The sequence below is a fragment of the Hydractinia symbiolongicarpus genome, chromosome 13, assembly GCF_029227915.1.
Source record: "Hydractinia symbiolongicarpus strain clone_291-10 chromosome 13, HSymV2.1, whole genome shotgun sequence".
NCBI lineage: Eukaryota > Metazoa > Cnidaria > Hydrozoa > Anthoathecata > Hydractiniidae > Hydractinia > Hydractinia symbiolongicarpus.
Window position 1 is genome coordinate 10,123,031 of NC_079887.1, and position 20,305 is coordinate 10,143,335.

Sequence of the window (20,305 nt, forward strand, 5' to 3'; positions counted from 1 at the left end):
TGTTACATTGTTATCTACATAAATTCTGCTACAGCATCAAGTAAAAGAAAGTATATTTCTAAGGCTTGCTGAATTGTACTTGGACGTCCATTTGGGTGTCCTTTCATTGCAAGGACTGTGTCTGCAAATTCAATAAACTCAGGCTCGTTGTCTGCAACAGCAATAGCAAATGTAGGATCGTTGAATTCGCTGATGTCACTAATGTCAACAAATTTCTTGTATGATTTGCTATTGTATAGCTCTGGTATAAAATGTAAGGTATCTGGACGTCCGCGTGGTAGGGTTGAACCTCTGCTCGGTGCAATGATATGTTGATTCCAGCGCACCGCCATATCATCTAAATCTTTTCGAATCAAGTGCATGAAACAAAAACGAGCGCATTGAGCAATCAATACATTGCCACCATCCAAAGAGCCCATCCCAGAAAGCTCTGCAAAGAACTCTCTCCACCACATTGGTCTATCCTTGGCCAACTGCGACCAAAAACATTCAATCCTTTGATTGTTCGGAGAGGATCCCACGATGAAACTGCCGAGACCAGCATACTCATCCGTGTGATCAGCCCTCATGCATATCTGAATGGCCTCGATTATGCTGTTCTCGGTCCCGTCATCGCTTCTTATTCTAGTAGGTAGTCTGTTCAACTGGGTTACAGCTTCTAAGAAATAGTTGGCAACAACTTCTGGTCGTTTATTTGTGGGTCCAACTTCGAGCCAAATTAATCGGCGGGAAAACCCGTCAATACAACCGTGTATACTGAAACCGTAGGGCTTCAGTTTGTCATGCCCGTCCAAGTGCCATAAAAAATCTGGCCCAGGTACGCTGTAGATTCGGCGCCTCAACCGTTTCTTTGCGCGACTTTCAACTCCTACTGGATCCAACTCTCTTAAAATTTCCATGACAGATGATCTTCTGGCTGGTATTCCGTTTGCCTTTATGGCCTTCCACAGCTTTCTGTAGCCTAAAAAAAGTAAACAACTGTAATAACAGTTTTCACGCCTGGTAGAAAATGCTTGGGAACAAGACATTAAAAAATTTAAGTCCTGTTCGTATACTCATGCTATAATACCTAGTGACTTTCCACTTTCAGTCAATTCACTTGAAATCGCTTGAATCACTTCCTCTCTGGACTCGTACTGACCAATGCGTCGTCTCAAGCCCATTTTTCTGAAACTTCTTTTCAATGTTGACAAACTTATGTAAATACTGTGATGAATTGCAAGAAAAGATATTATTTCAAGATTTGTCATGTCTTGAGAGAAGTATTGCGATATCAAAGAATCACGATCACTGTTAACACTCACTGAAATGCATGGCAAGTGCGTTGGTATAGGCATTATGGCTTCGAGCTATGCTTTCGAAAGTCCATGCTGTTTCCATTAAAAGAGAAAAAAAGCGCGAAAGAAAATTAATTTTAAAGACCAGATCGATGATATGTAGGCCTGCGATATTTAAAATATTTTTTCGTCCAGTCTATATAAATTTTCTCGCAATATTTGGAAATTCTCGCGCATTGTTGAATATTCTCGCGCAGTGTACAAAAAAATTCTCGCATAGTTTATAAGCTCTCGCGCAGTGTAGTGGAAAATTCTCGCACATTTTAGAATTCTCGCGCAGTGTATAAAAAATTCTCGCACTGTGACCCTTGTGGGCCATCGTACGAAATAGTATTATATATATATTATATATTTTGAGCGGCGGTCTCTCGCTATAGAAATAGACCAAAACAAAATTATATAAAATAATGTATGTTTGAATTTTCAAGGTATCAAGCCGAATAAACGGATGATACTATGTAATTTTATAATTTCTAAATATAATAAAAAAAAAAAAAAAAAATAAAGTTATTAAAGGGAAACGGTAATAACACTAAAGATGGCGCATTATAAGACGATCTTCATTATGCTACACTGCACACGAGCTTGAACTTTCGATAGCATATAAACTTTAAAATAAAGTATTGTTCATTGGATAAAAAACAATTTGTTGCACTGTTAGGATTCTTATTTATTGGCTTAAAAGACATTTTAGCCTCTTTCTCAAAAAAAATCGGTTAAAGCGAGGATTTGGGCCTTTAGCCTGGATAAATTTCAGGCGTCCAGCCTAGCTGCGCTGTCTTTATCTATCTATCTCCTCACGCGATTTTAAAGATTTTGCCCTCGCTGGCAGAAATCAATAATTTTCTCGCGACATGCTAAGGGTTAAGGGTCTACTATAGCAATCAAGCATAGCGTACATACATTTAAATATAAAATTCCAATCAGGCCAATAAAATTAAATCAAGGGGTTTTGAATTTAGTTTTCTTCCCAGCAGGAATTTTTCCCTTTTTACTATGTGGTCCCTGGGGATACAAGAGGGGGTGCAGGAAGAGAGGGGCGAGAGATAAGTTAACTCAATAGTGGTGTACTACGCCTGAAAGATGGTGGTTGTAAACGTTGGAAAAGCGAAGCGCGAAGAAACGAAACAGACTGGATTAATGACAGAGAAACAGAAAACCTCTACCTATATCGCTATTTAGCTAGCTAAAAGTAACCGGAATGACAAAAAGGAAAGTTACATTCAAGGAGGAAGATCAAGATGCTGTTTATGAAGATTCAAGTGAACCAAAAGCAAGGCGTTTTAAGGTTATTTTTGTAGCTATTTTTACAATTTTTATGTGCCAATTCGGCGATTCAGTTTGACATCATAACAATTTTTTTGGAGGTGAAAAGTTTCCGTATTTTAGGTGAAGATAGTGCAGAGCTGGACATATTGTGGAGTTTTAAGAACAATGTTAGGAAGTTTGAGCAAAGATAATTTTTTGAAGCAAAATCTAGCTAGATGATGGCTAAGCATCTGTTCCGTACGATGTCATTCACTGTACGAAGTTGGTTCGAGTCAGAAAAATTCAAGTTAAAAAATGAGGTTAATCAAACCTCGTACACAGTTATCCCAGTTGTAAGAAGTTGGTATTGTTAAAAAAAATCAAGTTAAGTAGAAGAAGTGGAGTAGTAGGCCCAACCTAGTACACGGTTATCTCAGTTGTACGAAGTTGGTATTGTTCATAAAAATTAAAGTTGAGTAGGAGAAATGACGTTGGCCCAACCTCGTACACGGTTATTTAAGTTGTACGAAGTTAGTATTGTTAAAGAAAATTCCACCTAAGTAGAAGAAGTGAAGTAGGCCCAACCTTGTACAAAGTTATCTCAGTTGTATGAAGTTGGTTCGAATCAGAAAAATTCAAATAAATTAGAAGAAGTTAAATAGGCCCAACCTCGTATATAGTATTTGAAGTCGTACGAAGTTGGAATGGATAAAAAGAATCTAGTTTTCGGTGGGAGCAATGACGTTGCCCAACCTCGTACACAGTTATTTAGGTTGTACGAAGTTGGTACAATCATTAAATAATAATGGTCAAAAATTAACGTTTAGAGAATATTTAAGATATTACATATAGGGCTTATACAAACCCAGGGTCTGTTTGTGCCGTACATGTGACAAATGACCATAATGGTGCACGAACATACCTGTACTTATCAGGACCAGCTGATAGTTTTTTATCATAGCCGTTAACAAGTTTCAAAGGTAGATTTAAACACTGGCCGTATATGGCGTATATGGCGAACCCACTCTAGTTAAAAAAAAATCAAAATTATTGTACAGAAATATTGTAGCTAGCTAGCGTATACTGACAAAATTCCTTGAACGTCTATCTGGATGTTACATGCAAGGTTAAGTTTAAAAGGTTTATTATAACCTTAGTTTGCACAGAAGTTGTAATTATTTGTTTATATGCAGGAAAATCATTCGTTGGATAGTGATGATGAGGCTGAACAAAAAAGCAATGAAGCCGAAGATGAGGATATTTTAGATGAAGATGATATTGAAGGACAGGAAGAAGAAACCATCAGGAATGATGAAGGGATCACAGTTACTCCGTTCAACTTGAGGGATGAGCTTGAAGAAGGTAGTTTGAATTTTGATTGGACAGTTTTAACCAGTTTGGTTATTTTCCCCTTATTTTATCTAAGGTATCTGGTACATATGAAATAGTGATATGAGCTTTAAAGCATGAAAATGACAAATGTATAGTTCACAGCATGTGATGAATATTACCATTGGAAATAATATATACAAACTTTCTTAAATATATACAAACTTTTTATAATAATTACAATTTCCTTCTTTGTTATTATTCTTGTTATTGATAACATGCACATAGCTTCATATATTGAAAATTTTAATTGATAAATTCGTCCTGGTAACGCTAATGTTTATTATATTTCCTGCGTAAATACGTTGTGTCCTACCATAAGAAAAGGGTGTGTGGTGAAAAACGACCACCCAGGAGGAGAACTGTGTCCCAATTATTAGAGTTCGTGCGTAGAAAATCTTTAATTTAAGCTTGTTTTAAAACCTTAACAAAACCTGGAAAAAAAGGCAAAACTTGTAGTGGGAAGGTTAAACCAAGTTTGTGGTTTCTAATGATCTACAATGGATTTGCTACTGTAATCAGGATATATAATATATCGTTTATCAACTTTCATTTACATATTGTTTTGAATTAGACAAACTGGCATTGTATTGTTTCGCAAAGGCATAAAATTTTTTCAGAAAAAATGATTTTAGGAAAGAAACGTACAACCTTACAAATAATATTTGGGAAATTGTTTTTAAGCTCTTTCTCGAAGGTGGTATAAACAGCACCACTTGGCCAGTACTCTGCAGCGGACAGCAGAAGTTATACTTTGGCAGGTGTTAAGGTTAAGTAACCAACGATGAAAATGCGCTAGCTGCACTTTCTACGCATTATCACACAACCAGTTCCAAAACCTGGAAAGGAATTAAGGCGTTGTGACGTTAGCAAAAATTAGTACTGTTTATTATTTTAAGTCTAACCAAATAGCGAAATATCCCAATTCCCAAGTTCGCTGCTAACGTAAAAGTAAATTAATGGGTGTTACTTAGATGGAAACAGCGTTTTTCATTGCTTGTAGTTGCAATCTTTGAAATTTCACCCTCTTTACTGATATATATTGTCTGGAGTTGTAGTATTTGTAAAAAAATAATGAATAAATTCGTAAAAATTTAATTTCCCTGTTGCTTTCTGCCAAATTTTAAATAAACTGATGCAATCCCACATTCCAATACAACAACGCACATCCTTTTTGCTTTTTTAGGTCATTTCGATGCCCAAGGGAATTACATTGCAAATAAAACTGATGAGAATGTTACTGACGAGTGGCTAGATTCGGTGGACTGGAACAAAGTAAAATATGTATCACGTGACCAAGATAAACCAATGGAGGAGGATGAACCAGCGTTAGATGTTATGAATGTTAAAACTCAAATGGTAGCTTTAATGAAGCCAGGTATGTTACTATCTTAACCTACTCCAAGTATGAAGTTTGATGCCAAAAATTTTTCTCTTAACGTCTTTGACAGAGTTTATATGTGAAAGAAGACGTACAATGAAGCCTCATTAGTCTGATATACGTCTTTTCAATCATTGGCGCCGTAGATTAGTGGTTATAGCTCTTGTACTCTGTGCGGGAGACCGGGGTTCGATTCCTCTTGACGGCGATTCAACATGGGCGAGTGAATGTTACCATAGCCCCGGGTTAACCCAAGCCATGTGAGAGAAATTGGGAAGATGGCACACTGTGTGGGCCGTTGGATGTTGCCGGGAGTTGTCTAGTAGAGCGCGGGCCCTAATTGGGTCTGCGTCGCTCAAAATGAGCATTAAATACTCTAGGACTCTCCATCTAAGCCATGGCCCCTCCTGGAAATAATAGACAGGGTATATCCCTCGATATTTGTGAGGCTAGCCATGTAAATATGCACATCTATCTATCTATCTATTTTGCTTGTATAAGCTTTGTTCTACTTCTCCTCTTTACACCACTTTCATTGTAATCAACAAAGCTAAAAATTATCTTTTCATTTTATATTCCTTTAGTCTTATTTCAATTTTCGTAAAGTCTTAGTCGAAATAATTATTTTTTTTAATAACTGTGATTTATTTCTGGGTCATCACTTCAAAAGAAATGGATCCTTTTGAAGTGAATTGTGTAGTTTTTAGACGATTAAATCAAAACAAATTTTGCGTCTATTTATTTTCCTAATTTTGCACACACTGAAAATCATTAACCTTATGACGTGTACTAACTGAAGGCGATAGAAATTTTTTGATTTGCTAAAATTTGAATGCCCTTTCACTGGACACAAATTAATGTCTATTGCTAAGTTCAATCGCTTTTTAATTCTATTTTTTAAAATTCTAAGTTTATTTTAAAAAAGAAATGTTTTTTATTTCTTCTACCGCTTTAAAATACCCTCTATCGCTAGAATCAAAGAAATCTATTTAAGTACACCAGCTGAAAACCTGCTGAAAACCTACGAAAACCATTCGAAAATGGATGTACATTACTTCTGTGCAAAATCATAGCGAAAATATCTTATGCTGTTCCATTAGGTTTGTGCAAATAATATTTTATTTTTTTGTAAATCAGGTTCAGGTTCTTTTCGCGAGATTTAGTTTTCGCGCCATTCTCGCGCTCTTTTTCTCGCGCCTTTTTTACACTTTGGGGAAAGCTAGTGTAAATTTACAAGTATGTCATAGAACAATGTGGATAATCGCGTCCACTTCTGCGTATATTAGGTAAGGTTAGAAGGGAACTGGACTAAGATATCTCTGTATTAAATCGTACAGAGACTCCAGATATAAAATTTGTTAGACCTTACGTTTAGAATTTATAATATATTTTTAACTGTGCTGTATTGCTGAAGATGACGCGCACAATTAAAGAAGACATGAGATGATGTAACTCGGGTTTGCTAAATTTTATTCTATTTCTATTACCAGGTGAAAACGTGCTAAAGGCGTTACGGAGACTTGGTGGAAATAAAAAGCCAATAAGTTCAGCCGATCGATGGAAAAAAAAGAAAACTGCTAATCAAGCTGAGAGTGAAGAAACGAAAAAAAGCAAAGTAGATTTATTGAAACTGACTGGTTTGGCTGATGATTTGTTGCAAAATGGCGACTTTCAAATTTACGAAAAAACATTTGAGAAATTAAATTTCGAAATAAAAGAAAGAGCAGCACAGTTTGAAGATGCAGTGGAGGACGAGGATGATGAGTTAGAGGCTGCTTTTAAGGTGGCTAAAAAAGCCTCTGAGGAGGAGAAAAATGTAGAAGAACCTAAAAAGTCTATTGAAAAAGAAGAGGAAGAAGTCAGATGGTTTTATAAAATAGAGGATACAGAGCAAAGTAAGTTGTTAGGACCGTTTCCAAACTCACAAATGCTTACATGGTCAGAAGAAGGACGCTTCAAGAAAGGCGTTTATTGCCGAAAGGAAGGAAGCGAAGGGAGTTTTTACAATTCGCGCAGAATTGATTTTGATTTGTACTCGTGACGACTTCACATGAACACGTCACAGATGTAAACACGATACTGAAACCCTTTGTTGACGTCGCGACGCACGGAAAGTTGTCATAATGAGGACAGTCACAATGAGACGATGTTGTGAAGTGATGCAGCTACTGCTCCCTTAAGAGGTTGGATCTCGGACTGCTTATATGTATGCTTCATATAAGATAGGCATGTAAATATCCCTTTATTTTTCTCTTGTTTTCAATTTTCATAATTTGACTCTCATCCTTACTGCAGGGTTGTGTTTGTTGACGCATTACGTGTGCAAATTTTGGTTTTAATTTCACGTCAGACAGTACTACATAAATACTTCTGTTAAACTGTTGGTTTGGGAAAGCGAGTATCATTTCTTAAGAAAACAGAGACAAGGGAAAATCTTAAAATAATGAATTTGCGAAAGACAAAAAACATCCATCCGTTAAGTTTTTGACCAAAATTTCCGAATCTATCTTTATCAGAAAAGATATCCATTTGTCCGACATTTTCTTTTCACGTTTGTCCTTTTTACAACGGAATTTTTAATTTCCCCGGCAAACGTCAATAGACGAGAGACAAGCTTCAAAAGACCGATAAATGTTTTTGACTGTTAAGAAAAAAATTCGTACGTGTTTTAAAAAATTGAATGAGATGGCGTGAGAGCAGATATTTTAAAAATGGTGCAGAAGTCATGTCCAGCATATTTGGTCAATTTTAAAAGTTTATTTTTTTGCAAAGCTGTCACTTGTTATTCCTGCATTCCACATGTACATCACCCGCATTTTTCTTCGTAACGTTATGTTATTTCAGACCATAGCAAAACAACAACGACGAAGTCAGGGGTCTTGTTATGTATTTTCCGTTTCATGTTGTTTTATTGTTTTCTTTTGGATATGTTAATTTTAATTTTTGTCTTCAGCTAGGTCGACTGACATTATGAGAAGTTTTAAAATATCTATAGGGATGTTTTATTTCATAAATAAGTCAATTATTTTGTCAATTATTGAAAAGTAAAACGTGCAGAGGCGTTGTAAATAAACACGTTGTCAAAAAAAAAAATACAATATGGCGGCGTTTATGTGATAGAAATGACAAGCAAATTAAAAAGTCAAAAACATTTTCAAAAGCTTTTGTTTTGAACAAACATATTGTTGTTCAACACCCATGCATTAAAATTGGCGTATGACGTAAGAAGGAGAAAGTCAATATGACTTACACGGATTATACTCGCCCGTCATGATCAGAGGTCTGATCGGGGTGAAGCATTCTCAGGATGTGCTATGATAAATATTCATCTATAAGGAGAATCCCATTGTAAAAAAAGAATATGTGTGTATTTCGATCAAGTCATGTCATGTCTACTATACACGATGCGGAAATAGCTCAGCGAACTGTGATTGGTTAATTCAACGCAACCATTAATAGCCGTATTTTGTCTGTGTGTTTGCGAAAGCCGCGTCCCGTAACGGAAACACGAAATTTTAAAAATGCGCACCAATACCAAATGCGATATACTTTTGTCCACTTTGTTGCGACCATTAAATTTAAAAGACGGGCGAACCCGTGGATTTTTCTACGGGCTAACGACTAGTCAAATTATAATACCCGTATACGTCTGTCCGTCCGTGTGTCTGTCACGCAAAATCGTAGCTTAGCTGCGCAGGTAGCGAGCAGCACGCAATGCGGTATAAAAAGGACGAACGAACCCGTGGTTTTTTCCACGGGCTAACGAATAGTTAATCAAATTAGTTCATGTAAGGGGTCTTGAAGTGCTGTGTATTTATTTTCTGGCTTTGAAACATGACTGATAAAAATATTGACTCTTGTCTACTATTTAGTTTTGATTCCTTTTTGCATTGTAATAAATTAAAATCGGATAGCTTTTATCCTTTAAAAGATGGCGCCTGTCAAAGTGTAAATGTGTTGATTCGATTGTCTTTTGAGAAGTCGGTCAATAAGATGCATAATCGCATTTTTGACAGGTCGGAATATTTTTAGGGATTATAGAGCTTCGGTTACTATAACAAAGATGTTTGTTTGATACAAAAACATTAAAGATTAAAGCTTTAGGGTTTGTAATTTACCAAGAGTAAATTTTTCCGCCCACATTACGTATTTGACATTGCGTTCGTGAAGCCCAAAAGTGCCACCCAAGCAATCAAGTTAGAAAGTAAAAAGTTCAACAGAAACTGAAATGTTTTCACGTTTTTATAATAGAACGTTGGGGCCAACTAACTCAGAAATGAGGTAATGACGTCATTATTTTTCACCACCCAGGTAACTAGGGATACCCTGGGAGCAAATTGGGTAAGTTTCTTAAACCCCAATATCTCTGTAATCGTTCGTCAAAAGTCCATGATCTTATACATACCCTTAATTAGCGTTTGAAGATCTACGATGAAGGCAACAGGTATGTAAAAAAATGTGTGTATCGACGGGTCATTACGGATCTTCTTTAGTGTTCTTTTGCCAATGTGGTTTTTTTCACGGACCTTATCGATTAGTTCGTATACTAAAAAAATTATTTAGTTAAATAAGAAAATTTGTATTGCTTGTTTCTATTAATGAAATTTCACTGGAAAACAAAACGACTATATTATGACGTTACCAAGCGTTTATCACGTTTTTACAGTGAATTAGGATGAATTTTGTTAGGCGGTTTTCGAAGCATTTGACCAGGTTTTAAAAATTAAATACTTACAGTTTAATCAACCTCACAACCAGGTATTTTATCTTTTTTTTAACATTTTTGAATAGTTGAGAAAAAGATCTGGTAACTAAATTTGGTTTATTATCTAAACAACGAAGCCTACTTTCTGCGTCATCGGCCAACAAGCAAAACTTCCGCCAACAATCAAGAAAAATGTTATATATTTTGAAACACAATTTTGCCTCTAAAAATTAGCTTTTAAATAACAAAAAAAAAATGCAAAAATAATTGTCAGTATTTTTGAGTACCATGCTAAAACCGCCGGCCTTAGCTTTTTTAAAGCCCTTGTTCTGGCCAATGCAGCTGGACTTTTCCCACTGGTTTCAACATTTTCTTATTATTTTGTACAAGGTAAAATTATGGTTGAGGAAGGAATAATATTTACAAAAGCTTTTTTCCCGCGCTTTTACAGGAATCGAGTACTAAGGATTTTGAGAAAATAACCATAATTAGCGCTTTTTTATCAGAAAAATTAATAAGAACTACGAGCGCTTGATTCTATTATCTATTAATTAATTCAGTAAGGATTGTGGAGAGGATTAGTCCTTCACTGAAGCTTCGGTAGTAATCTTCATCACTTCCGCTCAATTTTGTTACTGCGATGAGCCAACAAAAATTGGGCCAATGAATAACCTTTGTCGTTATTAATTTTTCTGCTTTTTACTCTCTTTGTGAAAAAGCTTGGTACAATTAATTATCTTCTTCAACTGTGCAGCACATGGCAAATTTCTGAAACAGTGTGTTACGACATGTTAAATCTCTTGAAATAGGATTTCTTCGTAACAAACCGCAAATCGTCAATTTCTTGGCATTTGAATTACATTTTCTTGTTTTATGTTTTTTTTTTCAATAATAAGTGTAAATTGAGAAGTGGTAATGATGTTGAGTGACTGTCAACTTATGCGCTTGTTACAGAAATGCAATCACTCCGGATGTTACAAGCATCATTAGGATTAAGAGCAACTGTTATCAAACACTCTCAGCAATAAATTGTAAAAATACATTGTTACTGTTCTATTTGTCTGCGAGTAGACTTCCTGGGGACTCTTCCACAGCCAACGACTAGTTTACAAATATTAGCGCTATGTTGTTTTCGGTGAAAACACAGGTCTGTTTTTGCACAACTTTTCGTATATGTGAAATGACACCAATCCTTTTTTAATATGCCAAAAAAAAGGTCATGGAGCAATTACGCAATAACCAAAGCCCTGACTGTGAAATCGTTATTCTTATTGTCGTTATGTCAAATATGACAACGCCTACGAGGAGTGTGTTTGTTATAAAAACTTCCGTTGAACTTAAATCTGGATTTTTCAGAAGTGGATTATCGTTGATCATAAGCCCACTGGTGACTGCAGCTAACGGTAAGGTTTATATAATTTTCTACCTAAGGGCCGGTTCTCACGTGAAAAAAATTACATTTATCAATAATCTGGGGACTGGGTAGAAGGATTCTTGTATCGCAATTTTAATTGTGCCCTTAAAATACCTAACTTGAAATAGAGTAGAAGTCTTTAAATAAGGTAATCCGTTGTCGAAAATGCAAAAAGCTTTTAAGAAATTACTTGGCTGGTATTTTCAGAAGGAAGTTCCAACAATGATTATAAAACCGCTACTTAACGATCTCGACAAACCGATAGTACAAGCGGTTTATTCCTATCTGGTAAAAATGGGGTAAGATGTGACCAACTTTCGCCGAAGTGACTAGTTTTTGTTGACTTTTTAAACGGCTTTTTTAACAGACTTTTTTACTAAAGCTGGTCCCTTTTATAAATTTGTTGTAAATTCTCCTCCACAAACTGCCTAAAAAGTCTGAATAAAAATACGGACCGCAGTCCCAAGGGACAAAAGAAATATTGTTCCCTATCATTTTTAAATAATGTTTTCAAGTAAAAAATTGTGTCATCTTTTATGACTTGAAAACCACTGAGAAATCAGTTATCTGAGAACGTTCTAGTAAAACAAATTGTCTTTCCAGGTCATTTTCCGATAGTTGTTTTTCTTGCAGGCTAAAATAGCTTCCATGCTTTCATTTGATCCCTTACATTGAACTTCATGCAGCGAGTTTAGCGATTCATATAAAAATGTTTGAGCTGCAACAAAATTATCAAAAGAAATATGATGGGCTTAATTTCTTAAAAGTAAGGGTTTTTGACCTTTTTTTTAAAATAATTCCGTACGTTGCCACTGAATATCTCAGATTCGCAAATTCACTTACAATACACTTCTTAAAAAGAAATTCCAAAAATGAACCAATGCAAAATGCATTAAAAGGGCGTCGCCAAAAAATCTTAAGTTTTGTTGACGTACGAACTTAAATTTTTCTAAAATTTTTCCAATTTTGCAAAAAAATTATGCAAATGACGTTAATCTTATTCGCATAAAATTATGACACGGGATACTATAATGGATTAATATAAACACAGGTATAATACCAATTGAGTTTTTGTCATCCAACTTCATAAAACCCAAACTATTTTTAGCGCGTGACACAACATGTAGTTGCACCACCCGCCCATTGGGAATTCAAAAGACCACCCTGTCCAAAATTTTGTTGGTTATATGTATTTTATGTGCTGTGAAGTTGCCAGAACAAAATAGAGGTGCAGAAAAATTTTTAACGTAAATAAAACTGAAATTTATTTTACACGGTTATTTAAAAATAAATTCCATAGCAAAAGTAAATGAAAATGCATGGGTTGCATTTCCTAAATTTTAAATGCAAATTGGAAGAAATTGAGAATTTAAAATATATATATTACGTAACAACAGGGCCGTAATAGTTTCTGGGATGCTTCAAATGCTTACCTACTAATCTATGGAAAGCGCTATTGCAATATGATCATTTCATCAAGCGTTGATACAATACATAAAGCCTTTTTTTCCATTAATTTAATGTTTTGTTTTGTTTCTTTCTTTATTTGGATAAAAATTCTGCATCATCAAAATTATATAAACAAAAATTTAACTTGTCACCAATTGGATTTACATATTTTATGTTTCGAATTTCTAGCACTGTGACTTGGTAACTCAGTTTGTAAACAACTATATGTTTACTTTTCAGGTCTTAATGGTAAAATAAATGTAAAAAATAATAGTGTGACTTGACAGATGCACTTCAGATAATCAGGAACTTCATTACCCTTGAGAGGAAAGTAATTTCATACCCAAACTCCATGATGTTGTATGATTGTTTCAGCGGAGGATTAGGCGACCCTTATTAACATAGTCCTCTACAAAGATAATTTTTGTGCGAAAATGTAGGTCATGTAAACTAGCCCTTTAATTTATGACCTGACATACACATGGTAGATTTGTTGTTTATTTGTCAGTCTTCTGTCAATCAAAAAACGTGTTAAGCTAAATAAACAAAATAGGAACAAGCTGTATAAATATATTTGTTAATCACTTTTTTTAGTACATTTGCGATCCTTGTAGCGTGATGATGATGACAAAAATATTTCTGACACTTTTGGTTATCTGCTGGGTTGGAATATGCTCGTCTCAACCAACCAAACAAAAAGACATCGAGGTAATAATCTACCAGCATTTTGACATTTTTTGGAATGTTTTCTTTACCCTTACAAAAGAACGCCTTTTTTTATAAAAACAAATTTATATGAATACGATTTTAATGTCAGGAACAAAATAAGAATCAGTTTAAAATCATCATTTTCAAATAAAGAACAACCCGATTGGAATAGCACCATAAAATAAGAATAATATAAGAAGTGAATTCTTAATTTTTGGTTTTGTCGTTTCTTTTCCTGTAGACTAAAATTATAGAGTTCCAACAAAAAGCACCTATTTTTTATGTAAACATATAAATTTCCACGAAATTCGAGAAAAAAAAATGAAATGAGTGTTCTTATTATTAAAAACAAAGTAAGAACTAAAAGGCTAAAGATATTCTAGAAATACGAACAGCCAGCCTATGGTATATTTGACTGGTTCGTAAAAAAAGCGAATTTATTATCAACTTCGTTCTCAAGGCCGCTTACCTAAAGAGGTGCCCTCAATCGATTTATGAAATTCAAATATCCCTAGTAAATTTTCCACTAAGCGAAATGGTAATGCAACTTCTATCCCGAAAAAATTAAGTGCGCTTTTTTTTCTTATCTAACAGAATTTAAAGGAGAGGCGAACTGCTCTGCGGCACGGCTGCTGAATAAAAGTTTATGATAAGTGTTGATTTTAAAGACCAGACTGATTGGCTTTCTCGCCTGCTCCATGAACTATAACTATAAACCGTACATCATTTTGTTTACATTTTTGTGAGTGCTGAATTATTTATAATTGAGTATTTTTACACATTTGTCAAACGGGTAGCTAAATTAAAAAACAATAGGATATGTTTCTCTTCATCGTGATGATCACGGAGTCAATGTACACAGTGATTTAACAGGAAAAAGTTGAAGATCAAAATAGAAAAAATGTTTAACAATATGTAAAGAACATATTTTTATTACTTTGTACTACTTAGCTTGCGAATAAAATAGCGAGTAAAGATAAAGAAAGTAAATAACCAAGGAAGAAAGAAGAAGCCATCATATTGCACGTTCGATTTGCTATTGAAGGTTTCCGGTCTGTATATTTATTCAAATTTGGCGCCATCTAATGATAACAAATTTTATCGTTCGAAGTTGGTAGTGTGTTGTGGAAAAGGAACTCAAAACATTAAAAAATATTGTTGTTGGTTTTGACGGATATTTCTTTAGTTCAGAGAAGTTTAAACAAAGGTTATAAAAAGCTGTTACTACTATAGTACGTAAAATATTCTTGGTTATCTTAAGCAAAAGATGTTATTTTTGATGTTTATTAAAAAGTACGTTAAAAACCTACTTATTTTCACCCCATACAGCCATGGAATTTCTGTAAAAATATTGTTAGAAAGATATATAGGTAGTTAGTCGTGAAATATAGTTTTTTATTTGGTATTATAGTAATTATCTTAGCAGATTTTAGGATTTAGAACTCTATATATATTTTTCTCTCGCTTAAAATTTATTTTCTGGCTGTCACAAAATAGTTTCTTACTTGCCTGTTCTTTAACAACGCGTTTCTTTTGTTTGATTTTACAGGTTTGCGAGAGAGAATTTTTTAAGTGTTTTAAAGACAGCAAGACTCCAGATGTTTGTCGCTCTACATTCATAACTTGCGTTGACACTTCTAAACAAAACGAACACGATACAATACCAGTTAGCAAAGAAGTATTTATGTTAAATTTTAAGGTAAGTTTGTTCTTTATATACACCATGTTCACACGTACTTAAAGAATTTAGAAATTAACATTTATGAAGCTGAAAAACTAAAGCGAAAATCAACACTTGGGTCGAATTGATTGATTTTGGGTATAACATTTAAGGTTTGTTTCAAATTGACTGTATTTTTCGCCTTTTGTTAGCGTGTTCGCACTTTGATAAGATCAGCTCATGAGCTTTTTCCACTAAAAAAAACCCTCTTTCATAGAATTATTAAAATTCTAACTACGGTGTTCATTATTTCTATTCCTCTACTGTTCTAAACTATAGAACTATTGTTTTTTAAGCTAAAATCCTAGCCTCATTTTCTTATAAAGCATCTTCTTATAAAAAGAAAAAGCGTTAACAAAAAAAATGAAAACGAGCCTGTAGACAAATCCCACCGTAGAAATAACTTGGAGAACGCGTTGACGCTTGGAGATGGTATTGACGCTTGGAGAACGCGTTGACGCTTAGAGAAGGCGTTGACGCTTGGAGAAGGCATTGATGCATAAAGAGGGCGTTGATATATCAATAAAGCTAGCCCATAAACTTTGACACATGAATAGGTCCTTAACGATTGAAATGGACGTGACATAAGCTCGCGCGTTTTTTGTTTCGATAAAAGAAAAGTCAATAAATAAATAAAATTAAAAGATAAGATTTTCACGCCCTCAGTAAAAGTTCCTGTTAGTTGCTTTAAGATTAAGTTTTTGCAGAGTTGTTTTTTACAGCGTATAACCTCCTTCCCTTATTTTCAACATTCACTTAATAAAATATAAACATGTGTTAACGACGTTAAAATTAGGGGAGGAAAAGGGGGTGTTGGGAGTAGCCGGACTCCCAGAATCACTTATAAGTTGTTTAGGCTAATTGCTTTAACTGCTAACATAAAAACAAGTGTTTCTAGTTTCCAATGATTAAAAAATGTTTGCTCTAAACAATGTTTCTTTAATTTTTATTTTGCTTAGAACTATATTTTAATCCCTTTTTATAATCGCGCAAGAGATTTACTTTGTTTGTAAGACTTCAACGGCGAACGTTTTGAAGAATAACGCCAGTAAGAATCGGTGTACACCAGTAAGAACCGGTGTAAAAAGCCTCCAGTTTAAACCAAGATGGTGTTATCACTAGTCCGGTGTCCAATCAATCTCTCATTTATTTCTTCATTTTAGTGTTGTTTCAAAGATCTCACAAGCTGTTTAAAGGTAGCTGGTACAAACAAAACAGGTGTTAGAATTTGTAAACTTCAAATGTTTGGGTGTACGTTGCGCCATGGAAAATATTTACAACAGTCTTCGCCAAAATCAGCTTGGTTGGGCGATGCTCCGCGTGCTATACAGGTAAAGTATGTGTTTTTCAAAACATAATAGAATAACTATTCATTTGTCTATTGAAAATTCGCTATTTGCAGCTAACATCTTTAACTCACAGACAGATCTGTGGTTACCATAAGTGGAAATACTATAAGTTGGAATACCATAAGTTGGAAACGCCACGAAGTAGCAACTAGCAGCTCGTGCGTATTGACGTGTGGCCTTGTGGTTATGGAGTTCGCTTCGTAATCACAATATCCGTGATTTAGTCCACAGCGCGTACATGTTTAGCAAGCTTTACCACAGTTACGGGTCAAGCCATGCCATGTGAGGAAAATTGGATAGGCAATGCCGATGCAAATGTATGCATTAGGAACACACGATCCACAATAATAACATTGTTTCAACACTGAAGGGGCTATACCCAGTATAAATATTCGGAAGAAGAATAATAATTTTTACTGCTCATATATTTACTTTCTGTTATACTACACTTATCTCACCAAACAGCCTCATTCCGAGGACCTTTTGGTATCAGGAATAGAGAATGTAAAAAGGACCCTGGAAACGATGTTGCTCATCAAAGTGAGAATTTCTTCCCTAATGTCTCTAACGTGTATCCAAAAGGTTAGCATTATTTTGTTCTGTGGAGATGTTTGCGACATTTTCTTGTACTATACTTTCCAGGTAGCAGTTACAAATCATGTCAAGTGTTACACGAAACTCAACGAATATTGTTGCACGTTAGAATATCACAAAGAAGTTGAGGTTATGTTGGTTAGGGTAAGTTATCTTAGGTGAAGTCTGGTGCGAGTTTGTTCGACGAATGTGGACTGGTGTATACTTCGTTCTCAGGCCTCTTACTAATTGCTGAAGTATTTGGTATTATCTCTGGTAACTTAACTTAAAATGACGTAAATTGAAAGCTTCTTGCATAGTTCCACGTCTTTTCGTTTTGCCCTACCAAATTGGTAAAAAGGGAAATAAAACCGTGGGAACGAGTTTGTGTCATATGGAAGTAGGTCGGCGCGAGTTTATGTTATGTTTACACAACTAAATAAATAAAATCACTATTTTAACTTCCAGTCCAGCGTTGCTAGCTTTTCTCATTTTGTCCATGTATCATTTAAATAATCTCTTGTTTTTCTTCTTCAACTTAGGATTGTTTTCATAAATTGCTTCATTGCCGACGTGAAGGAAGCACCGATGAATTTTGTAAAAATGCTTGGAATAAGTGCTTCGAGCCAGATTGCACGCGATGCACAGAATGTAATAGAGCCTACTACAGCAAAGTACCATTACTATTCCGAACACATGATCTACAGAATGTGCAGGTAACAAAATAATCATGCCCTAACCACGTCAGACCCGGTTCTCGTACGGCGGTAATACATTAGGAACGGAAGTTTCGGACGGAAAAACTTTTGGATTTTTTTTATCCAAAAATTTTTCCGTCCGAAATTTGTGTCTGCTGAAAGTTTTTTGTCCGGAAATTTTGGTTTCTCTAATTTTTTAAACTGTTATTTTCGTTATTTTCGCACTTTGCTGAGGCTCTATCTATAAAGTTGAATCCTGAAGATCTTGATTAAATATATGTACACTACCTACAAATGCTTCTAGCCTTCTCCTTGTGTCATTTCCCGTAATCATTAATTTTAAAATTGTGTCCGAAAGTTTTTCCGCCGAAACATTATTCACCAAAAAATTTAGTTCTTAATATAACCACCATTCGTGGTTAAATTTTATAGTAAACAAACTAGTTGTTATCACAGTTATTGTAAATCATCAAAAACACTTACAACTCGAATATTAGCTAGGAATTATTCTTTTTCTTTCAGATTTTAGACATTTTTTCTGTGTTTTGAACCTAAGGTAATAAAGATTGATTATTTTTTAGGCATGTGATGGAAAAAGTGACATCAATCAATTTATACAGTGCGTGTTGGACCTTCGCTTGGCTGATCTCCCTTCACCTAATGACAGAAAAAAGGTATCTATCTTTAGCAACTACATCATAAGTAGAGAAGGACATATCACTTTACTTTTACAAACAAAAATTTACGAAATAGTAAATTAAAACTTCAATAACAATGTTCTCCCTACATAGAGGTTCTCATTTGCTTTATGGAACTGTTGTTGACACGGCAAGTAACAATCAAATACACGCTCTTCTTAATAAGCAACAGATAATTTCTATCTTTGGGCTTGATATTAGTTGACTGTTGACATCCATCATTTGCTTATTAATGTATTATAGATTTGTTGTTTGTACGTTGCTTTGTTTTTATGATAGATTTAAGGCTCATGTTGCTTTCAGAAAGGCGTTAGTAAGAAACAGCTCTTTAACAATAATACAAAACATTTGAAGAGAAACAGTAGAACTAAGGTGACACCACATCTTAAAATGAGAAGAATACGTTGTGGGTAATACTTCCTTGTTAAAAAAATCTCATACGACATAAATATATGTTTTCGTGACATGCACAGTGTTACTAGGTAGCCCCTCTATAACCGGTCCCCTTTTATTGACGAAACATTTATGGAATGTTGACACAAAAAAACAAAAACGTCTAGTAATAGCAATACGAAAAGTTTGAATTTCCCCCCAAAAATAAAAAGATTTAGGGTGGTGTCAATCAGTTTTGCTTCTTGAAAAAAGTATATCCCCGCGTATTTTATTCTGTACTAAAGTTCGCGCATCAACGATCTCTGCGCGACCGCTGACCACTGAATGATAAATTTACTTTGCTATTAATAATTTTTTAGGAGTGTTTCGAAATCTTACGCAAAAGCAAGTTGGACGTGAAGAAAGCTATTGCCAATTACCAAACTTGTGTCGGATCAAACTCGAGAGCAAGTAGTCCAAAAGTTGATTGTCTGAAGATAAAGCATACAGTCAGAAGTGGCAGATAAATTTCCTGCGGTTCCGTCTATAACTGTTCTTTCTTTAAATATACACATTTTACAACTTGACGTGATAGGACGCCAAATCAGTTTAAATCACAATAGCTTTCAATTTAAAAGTTAATACTGTGAAAATGATTATATAAAAAATTTAATAAATTCTAATTTTTACTCGATAAGTCTTTTTCTTACCCATTGCATTCATCAATACTTCTAAAGACAACACGGGGCGTGTCTACACAGTATTTACTTAAAATAGCCTTTTCATTTCTTATTGGTACTACAATGAGTGTCCCGTAAAGGGGGTGAAGGGGGTCCTAGTTCTATCTGCGATATTCATAAGACACGAGTTTATCGTTATCGTCTCTATATATTCTAACATCAAATATTTTGTACAAGTAAAGTATAGGATGATCTTCATCGTAGATGTTCTGTATGTCGTAACACCATCATATTTGAAACTTCCACTTGAGCTACGAAAACCGTGCAACCACTCGATCAACTAGACAATCAATCCCATTTTCATGCTGACTACCAAGCAGAAAGGAGTTTTCCTTTTGCACTAAAGGCTTACGTTTTATCACAAAGCCATCATTCAGTCAGTATCGCGGGAAATAATTTTGTTAATCGAGTTGTTGTTAATTTTACTAAAAATTATTGGAAAACTCGCTATTCGCAAAAATGAATTTCCGCGAAATTTGGATATTTTTAAAAACCGATTTCACAATGCCTCTTTTGTTCGTCCC

General features: G+C 34.8%; 3 protein-coding genes across 3 annotated transcripts; 2 read left to right on the plus strand and 1 right to left on the minus strand.

Moving 5' to 3' along the window:
* Nucleotides 1-14: 14 nt before the first annotated feature.
* Nucleotides 15-1,468, minus strand: LOC130624341 (uncharacterized). Its single transcript, XM_057439929.1, has 2 exons — nt 1,070-1,468; nt 15-961 (listed from the first exon to the last, which is right to left on the minus strand). The coding sequence occupies exons 1-2, from the start codon at nt 1,335-1,337 to the stop codon at nt 15-17; spliced, it is 1,215 nt and encodes a 404-aa protein (XP_057295912.1). The 5' UTR covers nt 1,338-1,468.
* Nucleotides 1,469-2,403: 935 nt separating this feature from the next.
* Nucleotides 2,404-7,645, plus strand: LOC130624343 (CD2 antigen cytoplasmic tail-binding protein 2-like). The gene is made up of 4 exons (XM_057439931.1): nt 2,404-2,625; nt 3,779-3,947; nt 5,161-5,352; nt 6,846-7,645. Exons 1-4 carry the CDS (start codon nt 2,539-2,541, stop codon nt 7,394-7,396), a joined length of 999 nt encoding a protein of 332 aa, XP_057295914.1. The 5' UTR covers nt 2,404-2,538; the 3' UTR covers nt 7,397-7,645.
* Nucleotides 7,646-11,445: 3,800 nt separating this feature from the next.
* Nucleotides 11,446-19,732, plus strand: LOC130624346 (uncharacterized). The gene is made up of 8 exons (XM_057439935.1): nt 11,446-11,463; nt 13,518-13,631; nt 15,181-15,330; nt 16,515-16,682; nt 17,343-17,438; nt 17,816-17,989; nt 18,553-18,645; nt 19,422-19,732. The coding sequence occupies exons 2-8, from the start codon at nt 13,542-13,544 to the stop codon at nt 19,566-19,568; spliced, it is 918 nt and encodes a 305-aa protein (XP_057295918.1). The 5' UTR covers nt 11,446-11,463; nt 13,518-13,541; the 3' UTR covers nt 19,569-19,732.
* Nucleotides 19,733-20,305: the final 573 nt, after the last annotated feature.